Source organism: Jaculus jaculus, chromosome 2, assembly GCF_020740685.1.
Source record: "Jaculus jaculus isolate mJacJac1 chromosome 2, mJacJac1.mat.Y.cur, whole genome shotgun sequence".
Lineage (NCBI taxonomy): Eukaryota > Metazoa > Chordata > Mammalia > Rodentia > Dipodidae > Jaculus > Jaculus jaculus.
In genome coordinates this window covers 93,565,400-93,589,252 of record NC_059103.1, presented here as the reverse complement: position 1 = coordinate 93,589,252, position 23,853 = coordinate 93,565,400, and the positions used below count along the sequence as shown (strand labels likewise).

Genomic DNA, 23,853 nt, shown 5'->3' with positions numbered 1-23,853 from the left:
TTATCAAGAATAATTTTTATTAAGATCACAATTAGCAAAAGGTTAGTTTTAAAAACATTCCACCTCTAGGATGGGGAACAGGCACTAGGAATAAACGTCAGAGCAGAACCGCACACAGTGCTCTTCTCGACTACATTAAACTGGTCATTTGCCTCCTTAAATCCTTCCCTCTAGCTCACAGAAAAGGTGACACGTGTGATCAGAGTGGCTCATAGGATGGGAGTGCTGTGCTGCTCACTCTTGTCCTGGGTTTGTCCCTGAAGGGGACCAGGTGATGGATCCAACTGCACAGGAGACGGACATGGAAGCCTTGGTCTTTTAAATAGCTTGACTTATTTGAAAGCTCACTGGGCTGCAGAGAAACATACCATGTATGTAATGAAAGGGAAGAAAAATAATGCAGTTCCTCCCAGGCAATAATGTAAATTTCATAGTAAACAAACTCTTTCTAAGGAAGGTTTTCTTTCTTTCTTTCTTTCTTTTTTTTTTTAAACAAGTCAACGCCAAATAAACCTTACAATGAATTTTGTATTTGGTCTCGTTTTTTTAAAAGTCTGGTTGTGAACACTGAGATATATATTTTTCACACTTTTTCTTCCCCTTAACACACCTGTTTTGAGATTAGTCAAGACAACATGGCACTGAGACAGCAACACCCAGGACAAAAGCTACGACCCCTTCCCCGCCGCCCACTTTTAAACTTTTGAGGTTTTAAAGACAAAATACATTCGTTTAGAGTTTTAAAATGACCCTTCCCCAAAAGAAGGCAGCTTTATGCTGTGAAAACATCAGTTTTTGGCAAACATCATATCCTTCTGTCCTTGTTTGTCCAACAGCTGTCAGGATCTCTAAAGATCTGTTTTTTCTTCATAACGACACCAACATGCGGCTCGCTGGCTGTCCAGGTACGGCTTACAGCCTAGATGTATGACACTGTCGAACAAGAGCTCCACTGTGGTTTCACATGCTGCCAAGTAAAGGAGAGTCATTACTGCTGGGACACTGCTGAGCATCGCCATCCTCTCCCTGTCACCTGTTCAGCACAGGGGTCATGCACAGTCAGTGCAGGCACGCACACACGTAGCAGGTGAAAGCTCTCCCCGCTCCTCACACCAGCAGCATACACCTGCACATTCAACTTTAGTTTCTTTCAATGTATCTTATGTGTACTTTAAACTACTGAGAGCAATTTTTATACTAGACAATGGAGTATCAAAACACTGGTCAGTGGCTGTAATCCAGAGAAGAGCCACTCCCCAGACAGCCCGTCTAGTGCTGGAAAGAGCTGCATGAGCTACTGGGGGAAAGTGGCCAACAATGATGTGAGCAGGCAGGGGTCTAAGCTACTCAGAAGCAAACACCCTGACAAGATGTACACACCAGTACAGTGGTGGCACCCAGCCTCGGTGGGTACCCGATGGCTTACTGGTTGGCTAAAAGATCCACTCAGTGTAAAGGATCTGGAATCAGGGACTGGATCAGAATCCTACGGAGACTAAGATTATGCTTTCCAATTTTCAAGCTCCCACTAGTCTTTAGCTGAAAGGCAGGCTACATCCATCAAGTTCTCCCTATATTAATAATGCTTATCCCATGTAACCTATGCTGACATCACTCTCCACTGGAGAATCTGTTTTTCTTTTTCAGAAGGTAGCAGGGCCGGAGGAGATGAACTACCCCCTTGCACTTCAGCCAAGGCCCAGCTGAAACCACATAGGAATTGGGGAGATGAGCATGAGTGCTGCTTCTATGTTGTTCCTGATAACCAGCACCAGGGTGAAGGAGACAGACCCTGAGGATACTCAACACATGCAACAGAGATCCTAAGAGCTCATCACTGAAGTAGACTTAAAACACACCCACCACGGCTCAGGGAATTTTGTGGAAGAGGGGGCAGAAAGATTGTTAAGAGGTATAGGTTGTGATGTCATACCCAGAGGCATTGACCCGCCCCCCCGCAATATCTGACTGCTGCTCCCACAACACATACCCACAACTTCATGGGGAATAACTGCAATGCCACTGCGGAAGGCCCCCAGTGGAATGGGGGCAGGGAGGAGGGAAAAGATGGTACCAACATATGACATGTCCATACTAAGTATGTCTGCAATAAAAATAAACTGTGTGTGTGTGTGTCTCATTGGTCAGTATTGTTAACTTTCCTTTAATCTGAAAAATATAATCACTAGTAGAGATGTCTGATAATTTAAAAATTTGCATTTTGGGAGGGGTACTGGGGACTAAACCTAGGCCCCTAGGACTGGTAAGCACATGCAATAACCCTAATTCTGAAAAGATGTTTTAAAAACAGACACCTAAGGACATGTCATTATGACAAGTGTATTCTAAAAACTGGCCATTTACTACTTAAGACATTTAAACTAAATTAAACCCATTCTCTTTGAGCAATATCAAAGTTTGGCTTATTGGCAGATGATCATAAGAATCAAAAGCAGTTTTCCTCTGATAGGGTTTAAATTTTTTTTTAAGACGATAAAAAAGGTCATATGTTTATTTTCCTTAATCTAACAATACTTAATATTCAGGTGAGGTTGCCTCAACACACTACATTTATAGGAATGTAACACAAAATGCCTTTCATTGGTCAAAAAATTTTGTTTCAAATATTCATTTGAAGGAATGCATGAGGAGCCTTCTGTTTTAACATTTTATAAATTCTCCAAAAGACTATGCTATTAAAGACCTCTTCGGGCTAAACTGCAGAGAGTTTGATAGATAATTACTTGACCAGACTTGTGTCCTTAGATAAGAAAACATCTTAAAGACACATCTGCTTGTGCTTGAGCCACACAAGTTAGTTTACCCTAGCCAAAAGCATGCTAGCAGGTAGAAATGGTGAACTTAGCTTCCCCTAGAGCAGATTTCTTCCTAGACAGCTCTCATAAGGATTTCAGCGTTAGGGCTAACAGATGAGACTATCTGGGGAATAGTCTTGTTGTCATTTCAGAAACTGTCTTGAGACAAGTTGCTTCTTTCTGGTCCTCAGGTTCCTTCCTTTAAAGAAATGGAGATAAGGGCTGAGGAGATTGTTCAGTTGTTAAAGGTACTTGCTTGCAAAGCCTGCCAGCCTGGGTTCAATTCCAGATGCACAAAGTGGTGCATGTGTCTACAGTTGGCTTGAAACAGCAAGAGGTCCTGGCATGCCCATACTTATTTTCTAAATAAATGAAAATATTGTTAAAAAACCTTTAATTTTTGGGCTGGAGAGATGGCTTAGTGGTTAAGCGCTTGCCTGTGAAGCCTAAGGACCCCGGTTCGAGGCTCGGTTCCCCAGGCCCCACGTTAGCCAGATGCACAAGGGGGCGCACGCGTCTGGAGTTCGTTTGCAGAGGCTGGAAGCCCTGGCGCGCCCATTCTCTCTCTCTCCCTCTATCTGTCTTTCTCTCTGTGTCTGTCGCTCTCAAAATAAATTTTAAAAAAATGAACAAAAAAAAAATTTAAAAAAAAAAAACCTTTAATTTTTTTAAATGGAGATGATGCCATATATGTCTGTGAAATTTTGTGAACATTAAATGAAAACCTACATACATTATCTAGCAGCATTTTAAGGTAAATGCTTTAAGATGTTAGTTATCTTTCCTACTCTTCTCTTTGCCATTCTTCTTCTGACTGTAGTGGATGGTACATCCCCTTTGACTTGACAGCAAAAAGAATCTTGTAATTACTAGTATTTGAAGAGTGATTTATAGTTCCACAAATATTTTAGGTCACCCTTACAACAGCTCTGTGATGGTTATTGTTCTATTTCATAAATGAAAACTCCTTTCTCCTCTATTGTGCTACCAGTCCTTTGTGCATAATACTGTGTAACAGTGAACACAACTATATGCTGTGTTCTGCGGGTCCCACTAGAAAAATGACTGAACTCATGGTGTTTTGGGGGACCCTCCTCGTACATATACTTAAGAATCAGAGATTAGGGCTGGAGAGATGGCTTAGCGGTTAAGCGCTTGCCTGTGAAGCCTAAGGACCCTGGTTCGAGGCTTGGTTCCCCAGGTCCCATGTTAGCCAGATGCACAAGGGGACCCACGCGTCTGGAGTTCGTTTGCAGAGGCTGTAAGCCCTGGCACGCCCATTCTCTCTCTCTCCCTCTATCTGTCTTTCTCTCTGTGTCTGTCACTCTCAAATAAATAAATAATTGAAAAAAAATATTAAAAAAAAAAAGAATCAGAGATTAGACTAAAATCTAGAATGTCCTATTCCAAATCCACTGTGCTATACTCTTCTTCCTCTTCCTTTTTTCCTCTACTTTAATTTGTTTTAAAATGTTATTTGAGAGAGAGGGAGGCAAAGAGAGAGAGAAAACACAGGTGTGTCAGGGCCTCCAGTCACTGCAAACGAACTCCAGATGTATGCACCGCCTTCTGCAGCTGACTTACATGGGTACTGAGGAAAAGAACCTGTGTCCTTAGGCTTCACAGGCAAGCGCCTTTAGCCAGTAATCCAGCTCTCCAGCCTAATTTATTAATTTTTATTTATTTATTTATTTATTTATTTATTTATTTATTTATTTATTTATTTATTTATTTATTTTGAGAGAGGGTGTCATTATAAAGCCCAGCTGGCTTCAGACTTGAGTAAAAAACTGTTTCCTCCAAGCTTGACATACCATGAGCCATCACAGAGCAGACCATATATATAATGATCAGAGAAACTTGTTCCTACTCATGAGTATGAAATGAGCAAAACAATACAAGAGATTACGGCAATGGTAATGGCACTGTTAACACTCCCTCATAGAAGAGGGTTCGCCAGCCGCCACTCTTCTGCCCCACTCCCCAGCTGCACAGGGTCTTGGGGATGGCAGAGTATCCCCAAGGAAGTAGACGGTTAAGTGCAGGTTGGGACTTCAGTGATGCCGTGGTGTGAGTTGTCACCCATGCCACCATGGTCCTGTAACTAACCACATTAAATTCATTAGTTCACCAAGCTGGACTTGAGTGGACTCGTTTCTTCATTGGTGTCCCATCAAGGGTGGACAGATATTTCTTTAAATTTCCCCAGAAAAAGTCACACAACAAATTAGCACCTGAACAGGAACCCAAAATGGTACAAAGAGGAGCATGCCCTTGTGCTATGGGTGATAAGATATGCAACTGAGGCTCAGCCATCTTCCCATAGCGAATGTGGTGGTGGAACATACACCGGGAAGTCCCAGTATGGCTGTCTTCCTCCAAGTGGCATGGGGAGGCACACCTCCTTCAAGCATGGGTTAGTCTCTGAAAGTAGCAGGTATGGAATGAGCGTGTAAGAACGCAGTGTGGGCAGTTGTGGGGCCCTGGTACAGGCAGGTGGTAAGACATGCACCTGAGGTTAAGCTGTCTGCCCCGAGAAAACTTGCCTGCTTAAGAGAAAAACTACAACAGGAAGTAGACATGCAGGACATGCTGGCCTCTGACTTGGCAGGAAAAGCTGATGAGAGGAAGGTTGAGATAGATATACTAGCTTATTATTTTTTATGCCCGGGGTGAGGGAAATATAGGAAAGAGCACAAATTCAACCCTTGCTAAACAGCCCCACCTGGAACCCAAATCCCAGAGGAAGAATGGGGCATGAGGAGGGAGAGAATGTGGGAGAAGTGGCAGTGAGGGAACTGGGCACGAGACAGGTGACTTGATGCTCAGCTCAATAGGCTAGCGAGGATTATGTTCATTAGAATTAAGAAAGAAGTGAGTTCAGCAAGGAGCTCAGGACTGGCACGAGGCTTTGCTGAGCCCTCCAGAGGGACATGTGGATGAGGTAGGAGCGAGTGGTAGATCTGAGTGACTTTAGTCAGCAGTAGTGCTTAAGCAATCAAGACGGGAAGAGTACAAAGCAAAGCAAAAAGACCTATCTTAGCCAGACTTCCTAGGAAAACAGCTGACCCAGGGCCAGGCCCTGTGCTTGTGAGCCTCTGGAAGGTTTTACAGCCTGAATGGCAGTGCAGCGTGGGGTATCAGGAAATGCATGTGATTCCCACTGAACCCCACCCCACCCCCTTGCTGTGGAGGACATATCCTGGGGCGGAAACCATTCCAGGTGTGCACTTAAGAGTGGCTGAGGTTGCCTGCACACCAGGGCCATGCAGGCAGGCAGGCATACTGTCAGCCCTTGGAAAAATGTGTCTGCCCCCTGCTGGTAGTGCAACACCCAGCACCTTCCCAACCTGTGAGGAATCCGGGGTCAGGTACTTCTGGTAAAGGAGAGAAACAAGTGTAGCCTATGTCAGTATCTGACACAAGCACAAAGACCACCAAGCTGACCTTGAAGCAACCTGTATAGGAAACCCCTATTCACCTCTCTGTACTTCTGCAGAAGTGGGTATGCATATGATTAACTCGGATGCACCTTGAGCAAGGATATGGGCAATGGGCAAAGGTGTACACAGCCTGAGCCTATCAATTAAAACAGACGACTTCTTGCACCAGCCCTAACTCTCCCTCCTCCTCTAGAAGCCAGAAAAGGAAGCCCCGAGCACGAACCATGCTTTGTAAGCTGCATGATCACTCAAAGCCCACTCCACCCTGCAGATGCTCTTGCCCAATATTTTTTTAAAACTATATTTTCTTTAATTGCTAGAGAAAGAGGGAGAGAGAGAGAGAATGGGCACATCAGGGCCTTCAGCCACTGCAAACAAACTCCAGATGCATGTGCTCCCTTGTCCATCTGGCTTACGTGGGTCCTGGAGAATCAAACCAGGATCCTTTGGCTTTGCAGGCAAACACATTAACCACTAAACCATCTCCAGCCCTCATTTTTTTTTTTTGTTTCAGATACAAACAATCTGGACATTGTGTCCAATGATGCAGGGTTTGGGAGTTCAAAAGGGTTCTCCCAAATTTATGAACCCCAATTTTGGCTCCTGTCATACCTTTAACAAAGAATTGATAAAGATGGACTTAAGAAGGATAAACTATGAATTATTAAGTTTATTTAGGGAGAAATCACAAATTGTGGGGTTTACTTAAGGGAGATTGGGATCTAGCAAGAAGGCTAGAGCAGAGTATAAACATGTGGGAAGCAGAAACATGCACTCATGTTTGTGAGATTCATTTACAAGAAAGTGGAGGTTTTTAGGGAGACTGGAGTGGAGCCACAGGCATGTGGAAGAGCACCTAGGAGCTGTGTAGGGAAAGTTAGAAGAAACACATAGAATTCCATTCATGCAAGGGCCAGGTGGCAGCAGTTATCTCTGAGCCTCGGTTTCTAAGGAAAACCACCTAAAAGAACCTGGCTTTCTCCTATTTCTCCTTCACCAGGACATCATGAGATACTGTTGGTATCAGGGCACCTAGAGGCCTCCTGCTGAATTGTGGATTGATTGCTTTCCTATGAATGTATACAGACTACTTAGGCTTTAGTTTGTGGCTGCCACCAGAGGCATCGGGGAAAAGGCAGCAGCGGATGGATATGAAGAAAAAGCAGTTCAGGTAGGAAAGGCTCGGCTTGTCCTAGGTGTGGGCAATTATTTACCCCCAAGACTTTACTGTGTGTATTGCTCCCTGTGGCCAAGTACGCTGGGATGGACACACCTTGTATACACTCATGTAGCCACCTGGAAGGAAGGAAGGAAGACAACGTGTCTAAAGAGACACTTGTCCCTTTTTTTCTTGCTATCAGACTGTTGACACAAGAGACCCCAAGAAATTGGGATTTCCCCAGGAAACTGATGCGGGGAAAACAAAAAGGCTGAAGCCTTGGGCTTAACCAAGAGGAACTTGTCCTGGGAAAAATATACAACTTGTCAGACTATATTGCAGAAGACTGGAGTTGAGAAAGGGGGATGTGCAGGACCTTATCTTACCCAGGACTGCTTGGTGACTCTCTAAGACTAAAACTCACTGGGCATGGTGGTGCATACCTTTAATCCCAGCACTGTGGAGGCAGAGGTAGGAGGACTGTGAGTTCGAGGCCACCCTGAGACTACATAGTGAATTGCAGGTCAGCCTGGACTAGAGCAAGACTCTACCTTGAAAAACAAAACCAAACAAACAAACAAAAAAAGACTAAAACTCATGTGAGGAACCCCAGCGACGGATGGGGACGGTGGGGGTTGGTGTCACAGGATCTCTTTTGCCCTCTTCCTAGTATGGTCACACTGAATGAATCTTCCTTTTCTGTTTTTCACTATTACTTGTTTGTTCAATTGGTTTACTGGGGGTGGGTGGCTACTAGGGCCCAGGCTCTCAGCCCAGTAACTACAGTAAAACTTGGAGAGCTGTCTGAGAGTGTGAAATATGGATAGGCCTGTGTGGTTGGGAAAATAGGACCCTGTGAAGGTAGAGATTATTCTCCCAGCCAAAAGCCTTTTTGACAGCCCAATGTGGCTAAGGGAAAGATCAGATGGAAATGACTATGGATTATGGAGAGTTAAATAAGGTACTGCTCTGATCCACACTGCTGTACTCAATATTGTGCTTTTAACAGAACAAATGATAGGATCTTTTCACACTATGCTATGATCTGAATATTTGTGTTCCTCTAAAATTTACCTGTTGTGACAGAGTGGCCAATTCATGGCCTGACACTGGTTGTCATTAACTGCACAAGACCTGCACAGTATTGGGTCCACTGACATTCTGTCATGGATGGTGGAGGAGGGTGTGATTGCTTGATTCAGGTGTGCCCCATAAAATTAGGTGTCCTGAAGGCTAGGTCCCCAGCTGGTGGAGATTTGGGAATTAGCACCACCTGGAGGCAGTGTATTGTTGGGGATGGGCTTATGGTTATTAAATAGCCAATTTTCCCTTGCCAGTGTTTGGCACACACTCCTGTTGCTGTTGTCCACCTGATGTTGGTCAGAAGGTGATGTCCACCCTGTGCTCATGTTGTTGTTTTCCCCTACCATCATGGAGCTTCCCCACAAGTCTGTAAGCCAAAATAAACCCCCCCCCAAAAATAAAATAAAATAAAATAAAATAAAATAAAATAAAATAAAATAAAATAAAATAAAATTTACCTGTTGTCATTCTACCTCCAAGATACTGGAATTAGGTGGTAAGGACTTTGCAGGTCATTAGGTCATTAGGGCAGAACCCTAGTGAATGGGATCTCTTTTTAAAAAGAGATCCCAAAGTTGGGCTGGAGGCACATGCCTTTAATCCCAGCATTCAGGTGGCAGAGGTAGGAGGGTCGCCATTAACTGGAGGTCACCCTGAGACTACATAGTGAATTCCAGGTCAGCCTGGGATAGAGTGAGACCCTACCTTGAAAAACACACACACACACACACAGAGAAAGAGAAAGAGAGAGAGAGATCCCAGGGTGGTGGACATACCTGAGCAGTAGAGGACTTGTCTAGCATACATGTAAGACCCTGGGTTTAATCCCTAGTACCATAAAAAATAAAAACAAACAAAAGCTCACTGAGAGAAGCCTGGTCCATTTTACCATGTGATGGTACGACTGGGATCAACCAGGAAGTCCATGAATCAGGAAGTGGGTCCTCATCAGGCTATGAAATTTGTCCATGCTTTGTTCTTGTTCTTTTTTGGGGGGCTGGGGGGTGAGGTGCTAGCATTAAAGGTATACACCACATCCGGCCCTTTGTGTGTGTGTGTGTGTGTGTGTGTTTGTGTGTGGTTTTTCGAGGTAGGGTCTCACTCTCTAGCCCAGGCAAACCTGGAATTCACTATATAGTCTCAGGATGGCCTTGCTCTCACAAGGGTCAACCTACTTCTGCCTCCCGAGTACTTGGATTAAAGGCGTGTGCCACCATGCCTGGCCTTGTTCTTATACTATTCTCTAGAACTATAAAAAGCAATTTTGGAAGCAACCTCTATTATAGTTTGTTACAGCCACTCAAATGGATGAAGACATCTTGATTCTGGGCATCTAAGACTACAGATCTCGTCCAGGGCACACCAAAGATGATTCCCCCCCCCCCTATTCTTTGCTTCAGATACCCTCCTTCAAGTTTTCTGAACACTCTTTACTTCTATGGCTACATATAATTTTAGATTATAAAACAATCAGCCAGGTCCTCAATCAGGAACTTAAGAGGCTGTGTTTTAAGACATAGTAAATGTGACTGAGTTCCACAGGTATGCCTCTGCACTAAGCATACTAAAACACAAAGTGTTTGCTGGAACACTAAAAACTAGACTCCTCCCCAGCCAACGGGATCCCCCTTACCCTGAACGTTTTGGGCAAGCCCCAGGGTCTTCTGTACGTCTCGGCAGATCCTGGAGAGGCAGTACTGGAACTCCTCATCGCAGTCATTCTTGCTCTTACCGCAGGTCTCATAGCACCTGTCGTGCTGGTTGCAGCACTTGGTCAGGGAAGGGATGCCAATGTTAAGCTGGGAGAAACATTTGGATGGGTCATTGTCAATGAAACGTAAAGTTCCTCTGCCTAAGTAATGACTCGAATGGACTTGAGTGCAACAACTGCCAATGACCCACTTCTGACTACAGACGACCCTCATGTTATGAATCAGTCAACACCCACCCCTGCAGAACTGCCTCAGCTGTGCCCTACTGCTCTCTACTTGCAACGTCACAGTCTGCTCAGTGACCTGCAGGTAAGTATAACTTCTAACTGTCCAAAACACAAAACACAGCTTTAAACACAGACGTCTAAGGGCACTGAAAGATTGCCCTGGGGCTTTTGGATATTAAAAAATATCTTATGCCCTTCTCCAAATAAATGCACTTTCTATGAAATGTCATAGGATTAAATGCCTGCCATGTAAACAGTGCTGCTTAAAAAAAAAAAGAAAACACAAACTTTAGTGTATCCATTTCTAAGAGATACCATTCTGTCAAATTTGTAACTTATTCTTAATTATTTTAAGTTTTAAATATTTAAATAAAAATATTTAAGTTTTAACTCACAAGGCCTTTGCATGGGGGAATAAGTCTCATAAACATTTCTCCCCATGGCTATTGGCTCAAGTTTAAGTTTCCCCATTAACAAGCACACTGCTGTTCCCACTGAGCCTTGTCTGACTATAGACTATGTTGTGTCTACACTTTCCCTCCTGCATTGTAAATGTTATAATTTTTTTGTAACACTAAAAATATCTAACTGGTACTTATATCAACAGGATAAAAAATCATTAATTTTACATTTAGTGTTGCTAAATGTTTTGGCAAAAAGAATTGTTATTATAATGAGCAAGATGATCTGTGAACATGTGAACTCACTAGGTGTTTCACTATGAAAACTCTTTTTTAAAAATATTTTTTAAATTTTTATTTGTTTATTTGGCAAAGAAATTGGGGAAGGGAGGAGGACAGAGAGAATAAATGGGTGTACCAGGGCCTCCAGCCACTGCAAACAAACTCCAGATGGGTGCACCCACTTGTGCATCTGGCTTATGTGGCTCCTGGGGAATAGAACCTGGGTCCTTTAGCTTTCCAGGCAAATGCCTTAACCGCCAAGCCATCCCTCCAGCCCTGAAAACTCTTATATAGCTTGATAGTCACAGAACTTATCAAAGAAAAAAGAAAGTATTTACATGAACACCAAACAATGGAGAGCCACAGCCATTTGGTGGGGATGGTTTATATCCATAGCGTGGAACAGGCTTCGATCCTATGTGAAATATAAATAAATAGCATCATATTTAATTTTACAATATGACAAAAACAAAACACATACATAAAAAGGTCAACAATGTGCTAGACTTGCATTGGAAATACTTAATTTTTAGGTTGGATGCTAACATAAATGCTTATGTGTTAATATTAAGAATACAAATTTATCAGCAAGGTCCCGTGGTGGTGTACACCTTTGATCCCAGCACTTGGGAGGTCAAGGCCAGCCTGGGCTACAGAGTAAGTTCCAGGTGAGATTGAGCTAGAATGAGACCCTGTTTCCAAAAAATACCCCAAAAGAAACAAAAACAAAAACAAAACAAACAGAAATCCAAACAGCCAAAACCTAATTTACTTATTGAATTATTTTTATTTCTCTTGTGAAGAATGAGTAACAACATGTAAAAATGTGCACATACATACATGCACAGAAGTTCATAAAGTACAATTACCATTCAAAAGCCTATGTTGTCCAAAACATTCAGAAGCTTATCCTGGACTGCTGGAGAGTTCCAGGGCACGCCAGATTGCATCATGTGCATGAAAGGCAAACGCAGGCTATTTTTCCACACATTTTAATGCTTGACATTTTTAGGTGAAAGTCAGTAAGGCATTGCTGTCTTCCCAACCTTCAGCAAATGTTCCATTGTGTTCAAACCTCAGTAACCATCAACTAACAGGTGTGCTCAGCTGCAGTGAGTCTAAGCTAAGGAAGACAAGGCCATCCAACAAACATCTTATGACCTTACTTTTCTCTAAGACATTATATACAGGACCACATTCTGCCCCACTCCAGTCACCCTTTTCACAAATATTATAACTAATGGGATATGTCAGGGGTACTCGGGGAACTGTATCACTCCAGCTATACTACCCTCCCTAACAGCATGAATGGTTCAGTCATGAGGAGAAAGATATAGCAATCTTAAATTTGAGGCCATGCTTTAGAAGTATATATTATCCTGTGTAATATAGAAATTACTTCCACATGCTAGAAAGACACCTACTGCCTCTGAATATTTCCCACAGTCCTTCTATATCAAGAAACAACTTTCTCCACTGTAGACTGCTACCAGTCACTGAGATATTCTTTGTTCTATCTTCTGGCCAATTCTACCTGTAAGCAATACTCTGTCCCTCAAGGAAACACAAAATGTACCTAGGCCTATTTGCTCACTGTTGCCTATAGTCATCAACTTGAGAGCAAGATATTAACCAGGACAGAGGTAAGTGCCACCGTGCTACAGATGAGCCCTCTCTCTAAGCAGCTGTGAAGTTATTAATATATCCCTTTTATAGATCATTCAACCACTTGTGATTTTCCTAATTTTTATCTAATTTACACTTCCTTTGAGAATATCATGAGAAGCTACACACTTTATTTATAATTTTACTTGTCCCATCATTCGAGAAACCTCTGCATAGAAGGCATATGCCTCAGTTCATTTTCTTTTTCCTCATTCTGTTTTGTGGCTCTGGGGATTGAACTCAGGGTCTTATATACACTAGGGAACTATTCCTCAATGGGCTACACTCTCAGTCCAGGGTATTTTCTGTTGCTAATGTCACAATACCAGAAAAAAGAAAAAAGTTTATTTTGGCTCACAGTTCCAATGCAAGTTCCAGGAACTGCATCAGGCAATGGCCTTCTTGCTGGCAGTATCCTGGGTTGGTGTACATCACATGACAAGAGACAGGGAATGGGGGAGAAACTAGCCAAACTGGTTCTACAGCACAGTCATTCTCAAGATAAACCACTAAGGTCCATTAGTTAAGAGAGCAGACTAATCCATTCATGTGGTCAGAGCCCTACTCATCTCTCCTAGGTCCTACCTCTCAATACAGCATATTTTAATGGAGATTAAAGTTCAACCTGAGGCTTGGAGGGAATAAGCCATATTCAAACTGGATCAGGCAAAAAGGCTACATTAGCACTGAATTCTTTGGGAACCTATTTAGTTCCTGTAATTTTGTTAAAGTCAGTGGTTTCATGCGTTTATAAATTTTGTTGTTGTTGTTGTTTGTTTTTCAAGGTAGGGTTTCACCCTAGCTAGGCTGACCTGGAATTCACTATGTAGTCTCAGGGTGGTCTCGAACTCATGGCAATCTTCCTACCTCTGCCTCCCAAGTGCTGGGACCAAAGGCATGTGCCACCATTCCTGGCTGTATATAGACTTTTCTAAAGATACACCTGAACAATGAGGCAAATTGATAATCTTTAATACAACAAATATACCACAGTGTGTTCAAAAGCCTAAGGTTTTTTCCTCATGTTAACAACTGAGCTTAATATTTTAAATTCAGAAATCTACCATTTAAAAAGCTGTCTGGAGTTAAAGAAAAATACAGTGCCCCAATTATTTTTAAATGACAGTTTGTCCTATGTTCACTTTTGGGGGACATCCTGTACATTCCCCTTCTGTTGAATGACAAAATTCCTCTGCACTGAAAGCAGTGAACAACTTTTGCCAGTTTTATCAAAAGCAGCTGGGAAAGCTCATGAGAATGCGTGGGGAGGGTCATCAGATCCCCATCTGAGATCTCAGTGCCACCTGCGCCAGCTGTATATAACAAATGCATGAGGTCTTGCGACATCAGGGGGAGACAGAGTATATACAGGGTGAAATATCAAGGAACAGTGAGCTCCACTGGGGTGGTTTCTTTGGCATCTCCTTACTCTGTAAGATCTCACCCTGAGACTGAGGGAGGACCATTCGTGTGGGTTTTCCTGACATAGTGGGCCCCTCTAAAGTGCTGCTTCAGGGTCTCATGTTTTATAAGTAAGCCTTCAACTCAAGGGAGGCTGAGGGAGGAGCACCCATGGGGGTAATCCCGACATACTAAGCCCCACTGAGGTGTGGCTCTGTGGTCTCATGCTCCTGGACGGGGTCAAAGAGCATCTTGAAGCAGTCATTCAGGGCAGAATGAGCCACCTCCGTGGTGTGGCTGCTCTGAGAGGGGTCTCCATGCCCTGTCAGTAAGCCCTCCTCCTGGGGTTGAGGGAGGAGCATCCAAGGAGTAATCTTGACACAGGTAGCCCCATCAGAGAGGCTGTTTTGGGGGCTGGAGAGATGGCTTAGTGGTTAAGCGCTCGACTGTGAAGCCTAAGGACCCCAGTTCAAGGCTCGATTCCCCAGGACCCACGTTAGCCAGATGCACAAGGGGCCATACGCATCTGGAGTTTGTTTGCAGTGGCTGGAAGCCCTGGCGTGCCCATTCTCTCTCTCTCTCTCACTCTCTCTCTGTGTCGCTGTCAAATAAATAAAAATAAACAAGAGAGGCTGCTTTGGGTGCTCCATCTTCCTACAAATAATCCCTCTCCAATGCTCTGTAAGTAATCCCAATAAACTCATTGGTTCACTGAACTGGTATTGGTATAATTGTACTTTTGTCTGCCATCTGAGCCCTATTTGGGGTGAAGACGTATGTTTACATCTTTGGAGGGGAAAGCTTTCCTATGACACCTTTCCATCTTACCGGCTTCTGGAAGCTCCTCCTTTTCTGTGGAGCTCCTAATATTACCACCCTGAGACAGCTGATATGCTTCTAATATCCTCTTAATGTTTTCTTTTGCACTAGGAATATCTGTACATACGATAGCACTTGTATCTTCCTTTCTATTTTATCTAAATCCACATGGGCTTTTCTTCGATTTCAAGTCTACAGAAAGGCTTTTTGACAATTTGATTATGATGGTGGCGATACATACATACGAAATGAAAGCATATTATTATGTCAGACATTTTCTTCATCAACAATGACCCTGAACAGGCCAATGACCTGAAGCACAGGATGTCAGAACAAACATGGCCGCCTTACAAGCGTAAGAGAGGAGCAGAGCTAGTGGAGAAAGTCAATGGGCACAAACGAGAGTGGAAGTGTGAGGCCACAGCAGGGCTGCTGCTTCCTAAGGAGGTGAGCGGAGAAAGCTGAGTGGCAAAGAACCAGGATCTCCTGGATGTGACATGCTGCCAACAACACTGTGAAACGAGTGCTGGTAAAACTGGCTTCTGGCGCAGGTGACAAAAGGAGCATGTGTGTTCGGTTTGGTGTGCTTTTGGTTTTTTTTAGAAGCAAGCTGCAAATTCATTTCCTCAGAGCCTTCCCAGCTTATACCATCTACAACAGCACCCCTCCTTTCCATATCCACCTTATACACTAAGGGTAGCTTTGTTTTCCTATCTAGAGTTTATGGACAAAACCTGCTGTTATGTTGCTGTGAAGACGGATGTGTCTTTGTTACCTGGAAGACACTGCATATACAACAAGCAGGGAAGAAACCACCATATGGGAAAAATGGGAAATGTTCTTTGCTGAAATTAAAATATTTTTTATCTACTGCAAAAGAACAGAAAGTGGAAGTAACTACTTTCCTGAAACATTTCAGTGTTGAAAAATTCTAAATTCACCTTTACATTGAAATAACTATTTCAGAATAAGGCATATAGAGAATTGCTTATTAAATATTAAGTTGGTTCAGATGTCAAAGCAATGTTTTCCTATCATTTTAAGTATTGCTGTAAGTGGTGTTCAGAGCTGCTGAACATTAAATGCTTAACGTTTTGGAGCTGGAGCTGGGGTGATGGCTCAGCAGGTAAGAGCCCTTGCCACATAAACAAGAGGGCCTGAGATCATCCAAGTTGGATTCCTCAGCCCTACATGCAAAGCTGGGCATGGCCAGGCAGGTCTGAAACCCCAGTCCTGTGGAGGAGTAGAGACCAGAGAACTGCTGAGGCTCTCTGATTCTGCACTGAGGGAGAGACTCTATCTCAAGGGAACATGCAGATGAGCAATGGAGGGGGACAGCTGATATTTTCCTCTGGCCTCCACATGAATATGCATTAGGCATGCACACCTACACAGACACCTGTATACTACACACACATGTGTATATGGCACATACATTACACCAAACATACTCAATACACACACATTAAACATTAGCATTTCTGGGCTGGAGTGATGGCTTAGTGGTTAAGGTGTTTGCCTGCAAAGCCAAAGGACCAAGGTTCTATTCCCCAGGAACCATGTTAGCCAGATGCACAAGAGGGTGAATGCATCTGGACTTCATTTGCAGTGGCTGGAGTCTCTGGCATGCCCATTATCTCTGTCTCTCTCCCCCTCTTTCTCTGTTAAATAAATAAATAAATAAAAATAAAATATTTTTTAAAAATCGGCATTTCTTCCAGGCATGGTGGCATACGTCTTTAATCCCAGCACTCAGGAAGCAGAGGCAGGAGGATTACTGTGAGTTCAAGACCAGCCTACCTAAGACTACATAGTGAACTACAGGTCTGCCTGAGCTAGAGTGAGACCCTATCTCAAAAAAAAAGCATTTCTATTGGTATTAGCAAAAAAGAAAACAAAAACTTAATAATGGAAGAAATAAAATTAGAGTTGAACTGTAACACTGTGATATATTGTGGCCATGGGTCCCTAAAATTTAAATACACACACAAGAAGGAGGTAGGAGGAAGAACTGAAGAAAAACAAGATCCCCTGGCATACTGCTTTGGAAGACTTCATTAATTTCACTCTTTGACATAAGCAGTAGGCTTTGTTATCATCTACAAGTGCAGCTAAAGTAAGTACTAGCATAGACTGAGACTTTCGTTTTCTTCTTAGTCCAACCATTTATCAGCTCTGTTTCTACCAAGTTAGACAAAAGCACCATCCCATTGTGTCCTGCACATAGCACCCTGTCTCCATTTTGCCTTTTCTACCTCCATGGACTCTTAATTCTCAGTGCAAAACTTAAGTGAGCTCATTAAAATATATATAACACTTGCCGGGTGTGGTGGCACACGCTTTCAATCTCAGCCCTCAGGGGCAGAGGTAGAAGAATCACTGTGAGTTTGAGGCCAGCCTGGAGCTACATGGTGAGTTCCAGGTCAGCCTGGACTACCGTGAGACCCAAAAAACTAAAATACCAAAACCAACCAAAAAACTAAAACATTAAAAAATAATAATAAGCCAGGCATGATGGTAAACACCTTTAATCCCAGCACTTGGTTTGAGGCAGAAGTAGGATAACTGTGAGTTTGAGGCCACCCTGAGACTACACAGTGAATTTCAGGTCAGCCTGGGTTAGAGTGAGACCCTACCTTGAAAAAAAAAAAAAAAGGTAATAATAATAATAATAATAAAATATTAACAACACTAAGTGAATTCACAACTTATTCATAACTCTGAAAACATTTTATAAGTCAATGTATATTTTTCTACAGAAATAGGAAAACTTTCTTCCTCAAATCTTTTGATGCCAGGGAGGAAAAAAGTTAAGAAAAATTAGCAAATACCAACTTTGTTCCCATAAATAACTTTACCTAGCTCTCAATAAGGCCTTTTCCCTATCCAATGAGGATAACCAAAAGTACTACTGTATGTTACAAGTGTCTTTTCAACTGACCTCCTTCCTACTATTAACTGTAAAAAAAAAAAAAAACCCATACATATTATATATATATATATATATATACACACACACACACACACACACACACACACACACACACACACACGGCTCCATTGTGCGTGTTTTGGGACAAGATCTTACTCTATAGCTCAGGCTGGCGAGAACATACTAGAGAGCTCAAGCAGGCCTAGAACCTCTGGCTAACCTCCTGCCTCAGGCTCCCAAGTACTAGGATTACAGGCACTAGCCACCATACCTGGTCCTTGATTTCTTTACTGCAACTAAGGAAAAAAAAAAAAAAAATCCCTTAATCACCAGGCATTGGCTTTGGGATTTGTCTGTTTCTACTGGGTTTTAATTTGTTTACTGGCATGCCAAAACATAGGGAAGGTTGAATCACTGCTCCAGGAAGAAGGCTCAAATATAGCAATTCAAAGAGTGGTTTTCACTGAGATGGAATTATCAGCATAGTGACTCTGGGCCACAAGCCCTCTGAAAAGACGGTGCTTGCCAACACATAAGCGGATTTTCACTGAAGCAAATCATTCTTTAAATTCTCTCTCTCTCTCTCTCTTTTTGGTACTTTTTATGATGGAGACTTCATTCTAAACTCTTAAGTGGCAACTTTTTTAGGCTTGTGAAAGAAGGAGAGAGGTTAAGTAAAAGGAAAGGTTAGGGCTCTGCAGTTAAAGGCACTTGCTTCAAAGCCTGATGGCCGGCTGGGGTTCAATTCCCCAGTACCCAAGTAAAACCAGTGCTCAAAGTGGCACAGACATCTGGAGTTTGTCTGCAGTGGCAGGAGGCCCTGGAGTACTCATTCTCTTTTCTCTCTCTCTCTCTCAAATAACTACATATAAAAAATGGAAAGGCCCTTAGGGCTGGAGAGATTAGAGAGATGACTTAGCAGTTAAGGTGCTTGCCTGCAAAACCAAAGGACTCAGGCTTGATTCTGCAGTACACACATAAGACAGATGCACTAGGTGGTTTGCAATGGCTAGAGACCCCAACATGCCCATGCCCATTCTCTCTCCCTCTCTCTCCATCTGCCTCTTTCTTTCTCAAATACACACACACACACACACCTTTTTTTTTTTTTTCTTGCGTTCCTAATCAGGGTCTCACTCTAGCCCAGGCTGACCTAGAATTCACTATGTAGTCACAGGGTGGCCTTGAACTCATGGTGATCCTCCTACCTTTGCTTCCCGAGTGTTGGGATCAAAGGTGTGCACCACCACACTTGGCAAAAAAAAAATATATATATATATATATATATATACACACACACACACACATACATATACATACACACACATATATTTAAGGAAAGGTTAAAGCAGTCTTTTAGTAGGAATTTTTAATACTCAACTTCAGGTATATTTTAAATATAAACAAAATGTTTATATTATATTATATTATATTATATTATATTATATTATATTATATTATATTGGACTTGGGCACATTTTTGAAGACTAGTCCTTCCAAATCTTTCTTATCTTTGTAAATAACAGCTGCATTTTTCCTTTGGCTAAGGTAAAACCCTTGTTCATCCTTATTATTATGTTTTTTTAATGGAAAGAGACAAACAGAGAGACAGAAAGAGGGTCAGACACACATAAAGCAGACTTACTGGGCCAGTGCTCACCTGCCTGCCTTATCTGAGGCAGGCTTTCTCTCTGTGCTGTTCTTTGCTGTGCTGGCTGCAGGCATCGCGGACATTCTCCTGCCTCTGTCTCCCATCTTACAGTGGTGGCATTACAGAAGCCTGCTGTGGATTCTGGCTTTTTAGTCTGAAGATCAACCTCGGGTACCCAGACTTACCCACTGAGCACCTCCCTAACCCTTCATCCTGGATTGGCCTTTCTGGTGCTTTGTACTTGCTACTCCCCCTGCCTGAATGTTCTTTCCCCAGTTAGCATAGTCACCCTGACCACTGCTAGTTTCTTGTCAGATACTCTTTTATTCTCTTATATTTTTGGTTTTTCTAGGTAGGGTCTTGCTCTAACCCAGGCTGGCCAAGAAGCATTCCTCCTACATCAGCCTCCCAAGTGCTGGGATTAAAGGCATGTGTTACCACATCCTGCCTTCTCAGACATATTCTTTTTTTTTTTTTTTAAAGATTTTTTTTTTAAATTTATTTATTTGAGAGAGACAGACACAGAGAGAAAGACAGATAGAGGGAGAGAGAGAGAATGGGCGCGCCAGGGCTTCCAGCCTCTGCAAATGAACTCCAGACGCATGCGCCCCCCTGTGCATCTGGCTAACGTGGGACCTGGGGAACCGAGCCTCGAACCGGGGTCCTTAGGCTTCACAGGCAAGCGCTTAACCGCTAAGCCATCTCTCCAGCCCATATTCTTTTTTTTTTGTTTTATAATTTTAAAAAGAGTTTCCATATGTATTAGTTGAGGTGTAATAAACATCACAAATTGCATTTGTTTAAAGTCTTCAAAGGATAAGTTTTGATGTATAAATATATCCATGAAACCATAAAAATCAAGACAGGCAATATATCTATCCATCATCCCCCCCCCAAAAAAAAATCTCCTGGTGCCCCTTTGTCATCCTTCCCATTGCTTTCTTCCTTTCATCTTCATTCAGGCAAACAGTGACCTGCTTTCTGTGACTATAGGTTAATGTGCATTTCCTTGTGTATGTATATATATATATTGCACATGCATCTGAAGTTCATTTGCAGTGCCTAGAGGCCCTGGAGCATCCACTCTCTCTCTCTCTGCCTCTCTCTTTCAAATTAGTAAATTAAAAAATAAAATATTTTTTAAAAGGACAGACATGATCTAATGTAGCTTCTCCACTAAAATTAATTTTCCTTCAATTTCAGACATATTCTTAGTGAGTCTTCCCTGAGCAGCCTGTACAAAGAACCAACTGGTGGCAGCCACTGCTGTCTTGCTTATGTGAAGAAATTTACTGTTCTCAAAGAGCTGGCACACAGAAGGCCTGCAGACAGTCCATACATGGCTCACACGCTCTCATGCCAGGGATTTTGTCTATCCTAGCTCAGCCTCCGATTAGTGGGTCCACAGCTGACACACGGTCAGCACGAACGTTTGCATAAAGAAAAGACTAAGTTGCAGCTTTTGCCTCAGGAAAGGCTCTCAATGCTTACACTACTCACACATTTCTCCTAAGAAGCTTTACAAGCACAAAAACACTGCTCTTGATGCAGTAGTGGCAACATTTAGGCACCAGTTTCAGAGGCAATGGCCATGTTTAGAAACACTGGAACAAGACACAGTTCATTCCTTGCTTCATTAACACAAATGGTAGAGATAGGAATTGTTTAGACAATCACAAGCAGCAGGTGGCATTAAAGGAACATGATACAGATGCCCTTCAAGTTCACTAACGTCAGGGATTCCCCTGTTATTTTCCAGTTGATACCGTTAGCCAGACCAAGATCTTGGCTAATTTCACTGGGAACACTGATTTCTCAAGTGCTACGGTAGCATTTTGAATTTCCAAACATAAATCTACTTTTCAAAACTGTTGAAATATTTAAGCATTCAAAAAGACAAAAACTCTTAAAAAATATCTTTGGACTGGAGAAATGGCTTAGCGGTTAAGGGGTTTGCCTGCAAAACCAAAGGATCCAGGTTCATTCTCCAGGTCCCACGTAAGCCAGATGCACATGGTAGTGCATGTGTCTGGATTTCGTTTGCAGTAGCTTACAGAGACCCTGGTGCGCCCATTCCCACACTCTCTCTCCCTCTCCCTGTCTCTAATAAATAAATAAAATCTTTTTTAAAAAAAGTATCTTTGCCTGAATTTCTTCTACTATTATCTACACGACCACAGGGCAAGTTCTCGGATTTAAACAGAAAGTTAAAAAGAGAGAGAGAAGAAAATGTGGAAATTATATGAAAGAAAATTGTAAAGCTGTGGTGATGGCTCATGCTCGTAATTCCAGTACCTAGGAGGCTATGGCAGGAAGATCAGGACCTTAGGTCAGCCTCGACGCTATACAGCGAGTTAAAGATCAGACTCAGCTAGTTCAAGGCCAACCTGGGCTACATGGGAACCCCGTCTCTGAAAACTGCAAGTCGCTGATACACCACCAGGACTCCAGGACATCTCTCAACGCCTGGGGACCGCAGAAGTCTGTACAAAGGTCACAATTTATTTTCTGTTGCTTTGCAGGGAGGGGGGAAGAAAACAAATATCAAGTGATGACTTTAAAACCCTCATTTAGCTTTCCGTGTTCAGCTGACTCACTTACCAGCGCCCAAATCCAGAGCGCCAATCAAGTCCGTCCCACTTCATTCCCAGTACGCTAGGGTCAGGAAGGAAGTCCTCAGGCAACTTCGTGCCCGGGGGAGGAAGGAGAGGATGGCGTGAAGAGCCGCGGGGCGCGCACGCACTCGGGCGACCTCCTCTCACAGCCTCACCGGCTGAGGTTGCTCAATCCCCATGGCAAGAAGCTAGCGCTGGTTAATTATTTTTCCGCCCCCGAAGGACACCGTCAAGGTCTGCCCTGCACCTGTCACTCCCACCTCCCGGGGCCGGCGGAGCCCGGCGCCCCCGGGGCGCGCTCACCGTCGCTGCACTTGTACTGGCAGAGCCCGTCCTCGCCGCCCAGCAGGTCCAGGGCGGCGTTCAGGTACGTGTCGATCTTGTGGATGCCGTTCCGGATGGTCTTCAGCGTGGCCCTCCAGTCGGTGGTCTGGTCCTGCTCCTGGCCTCCCACGCCCGCGGCCAGAAGCAGCAGGAGCGCGAGCGCGGGCCGCGCGCTCGGGGCCATCGGCGGGTCCAGGTCCGGGTCGCCGCGCCCTGCCCCGCCCTCCGCGTCCCTAGGCCGCGGTGCCCGCCCGGGACCCCACGGCGGCCCGCTCCATGCCCACGCCTCCTCCCCGGCTCGCACGCCGACTCCCGCCGCGGGCTCAGGGCAGCTTCGGGAGGCGGTGCCTGCGCGGGCACGTGCGCGTCCTCGCCTGGGCGCGCGCACCGCCCACTTCCCCGCCCACGTGGTCGCCTCGGTGCGCGCCCTGAGCCCTCGGTCCTGGCTGGGGAAGAACCACCGGGACTGTTGCTTTGGTTCTGGACTGTATGACATAAATAATATATTTTTAAATTTTTATTTATTAGAGGGAGAGAGAAAAGTGGGCGCGCCGGGGCCTCCAGCCTGTGCGACCGAACACCAGACGCATGCGCCACCTTGTACAGCTGGCTTACGTGGGTCCTGGGGAGTCGATCTATGGTCGTTAGGTTTCGCAGGCTAACTACTAAACCACCTCTCCAGACCGGCATCGATATATATATATTTTTTCTTTTATTTTTGTTTGTTTATTTGAGAGAGAGAAAGAGGCAGAGAGAGGGAGAGAGAATGGACGTACCAGGGCCTCCAGCCACTGCAAACAAACTCCAGATGCATGCGCCACCTTGTGCATCTGGCTTATGTGGGTCCTGGGGAATCGAACGGAGGTCCTTTGGCTTTGCAGGCAAATGCTTTAACCGCTAAGCCATTTCTCCAGCCCCGATATATATGTGTAATTTTAAAGCCCTCCTGCTGTTGTACCTTGTAGTCACAGTGGAAGACGACCCCCAGAGGCATAACGTGATCTGTGGGATTCTGTTCGGCAGCTGTTCTGGGTCGCAGAAAAGAGCAGCAGGTCTCATTCTCCCCCCCCCACCCCCCCGCGCTGCCTGGGTTCCAGTACAGTTCTTGGTTGGAAAACAATGCGACTGTTGCACAGTGATCTGCCAAGTCTGGCTTTGTTATCTGGGTCCTCCTGGGAGCCTCGTGACCTGCTGGGACTCTTGCGACTCCCAGACCCATAGATGTTAACCTGTTGGGTGGCTAGCCAGGTATTAGCAGGCTTGGAAAGGTCATTGAGAATGGACCTCATTGTCTATTAGCTTTGTGCCCCTACTCCTGTTTCC

At 43.9% G+C, this 23,853-nt stretch overlaps 1 protein-coding gene across 1 annotated transcript; it reads right to left on the bottom strand.

Annotated features, from left to right (window-relative positions):
- Pla2g12a (phospholipase A2 group XIIA) lies at positions 1 to 22,725 on the bottom strand. Its single transcript, XM_004658622.2, has 4 exons — positions 22,510 to 22,725; positions 11,462 to 11,538; positions 10,135 to 10,300; positions 1 to 967 (listed from the first exon to the last, which is right to left on the bottom strand). The coding sequence occupies exons 1-4, from the start codon at positions 22,712 to 22,714 to the stop codon at positions 849 to 851; spliced, it is 567 nt and encodes a 188-aa protein (XP_004658679.2). The 5' UTR covers positions 22,715 to 22,725; the 3' UTR covers positions 1 to 848.
- Between the last annotated feature and the right edge of the window lie 1,128 nt (positions 22,726 to 23,853).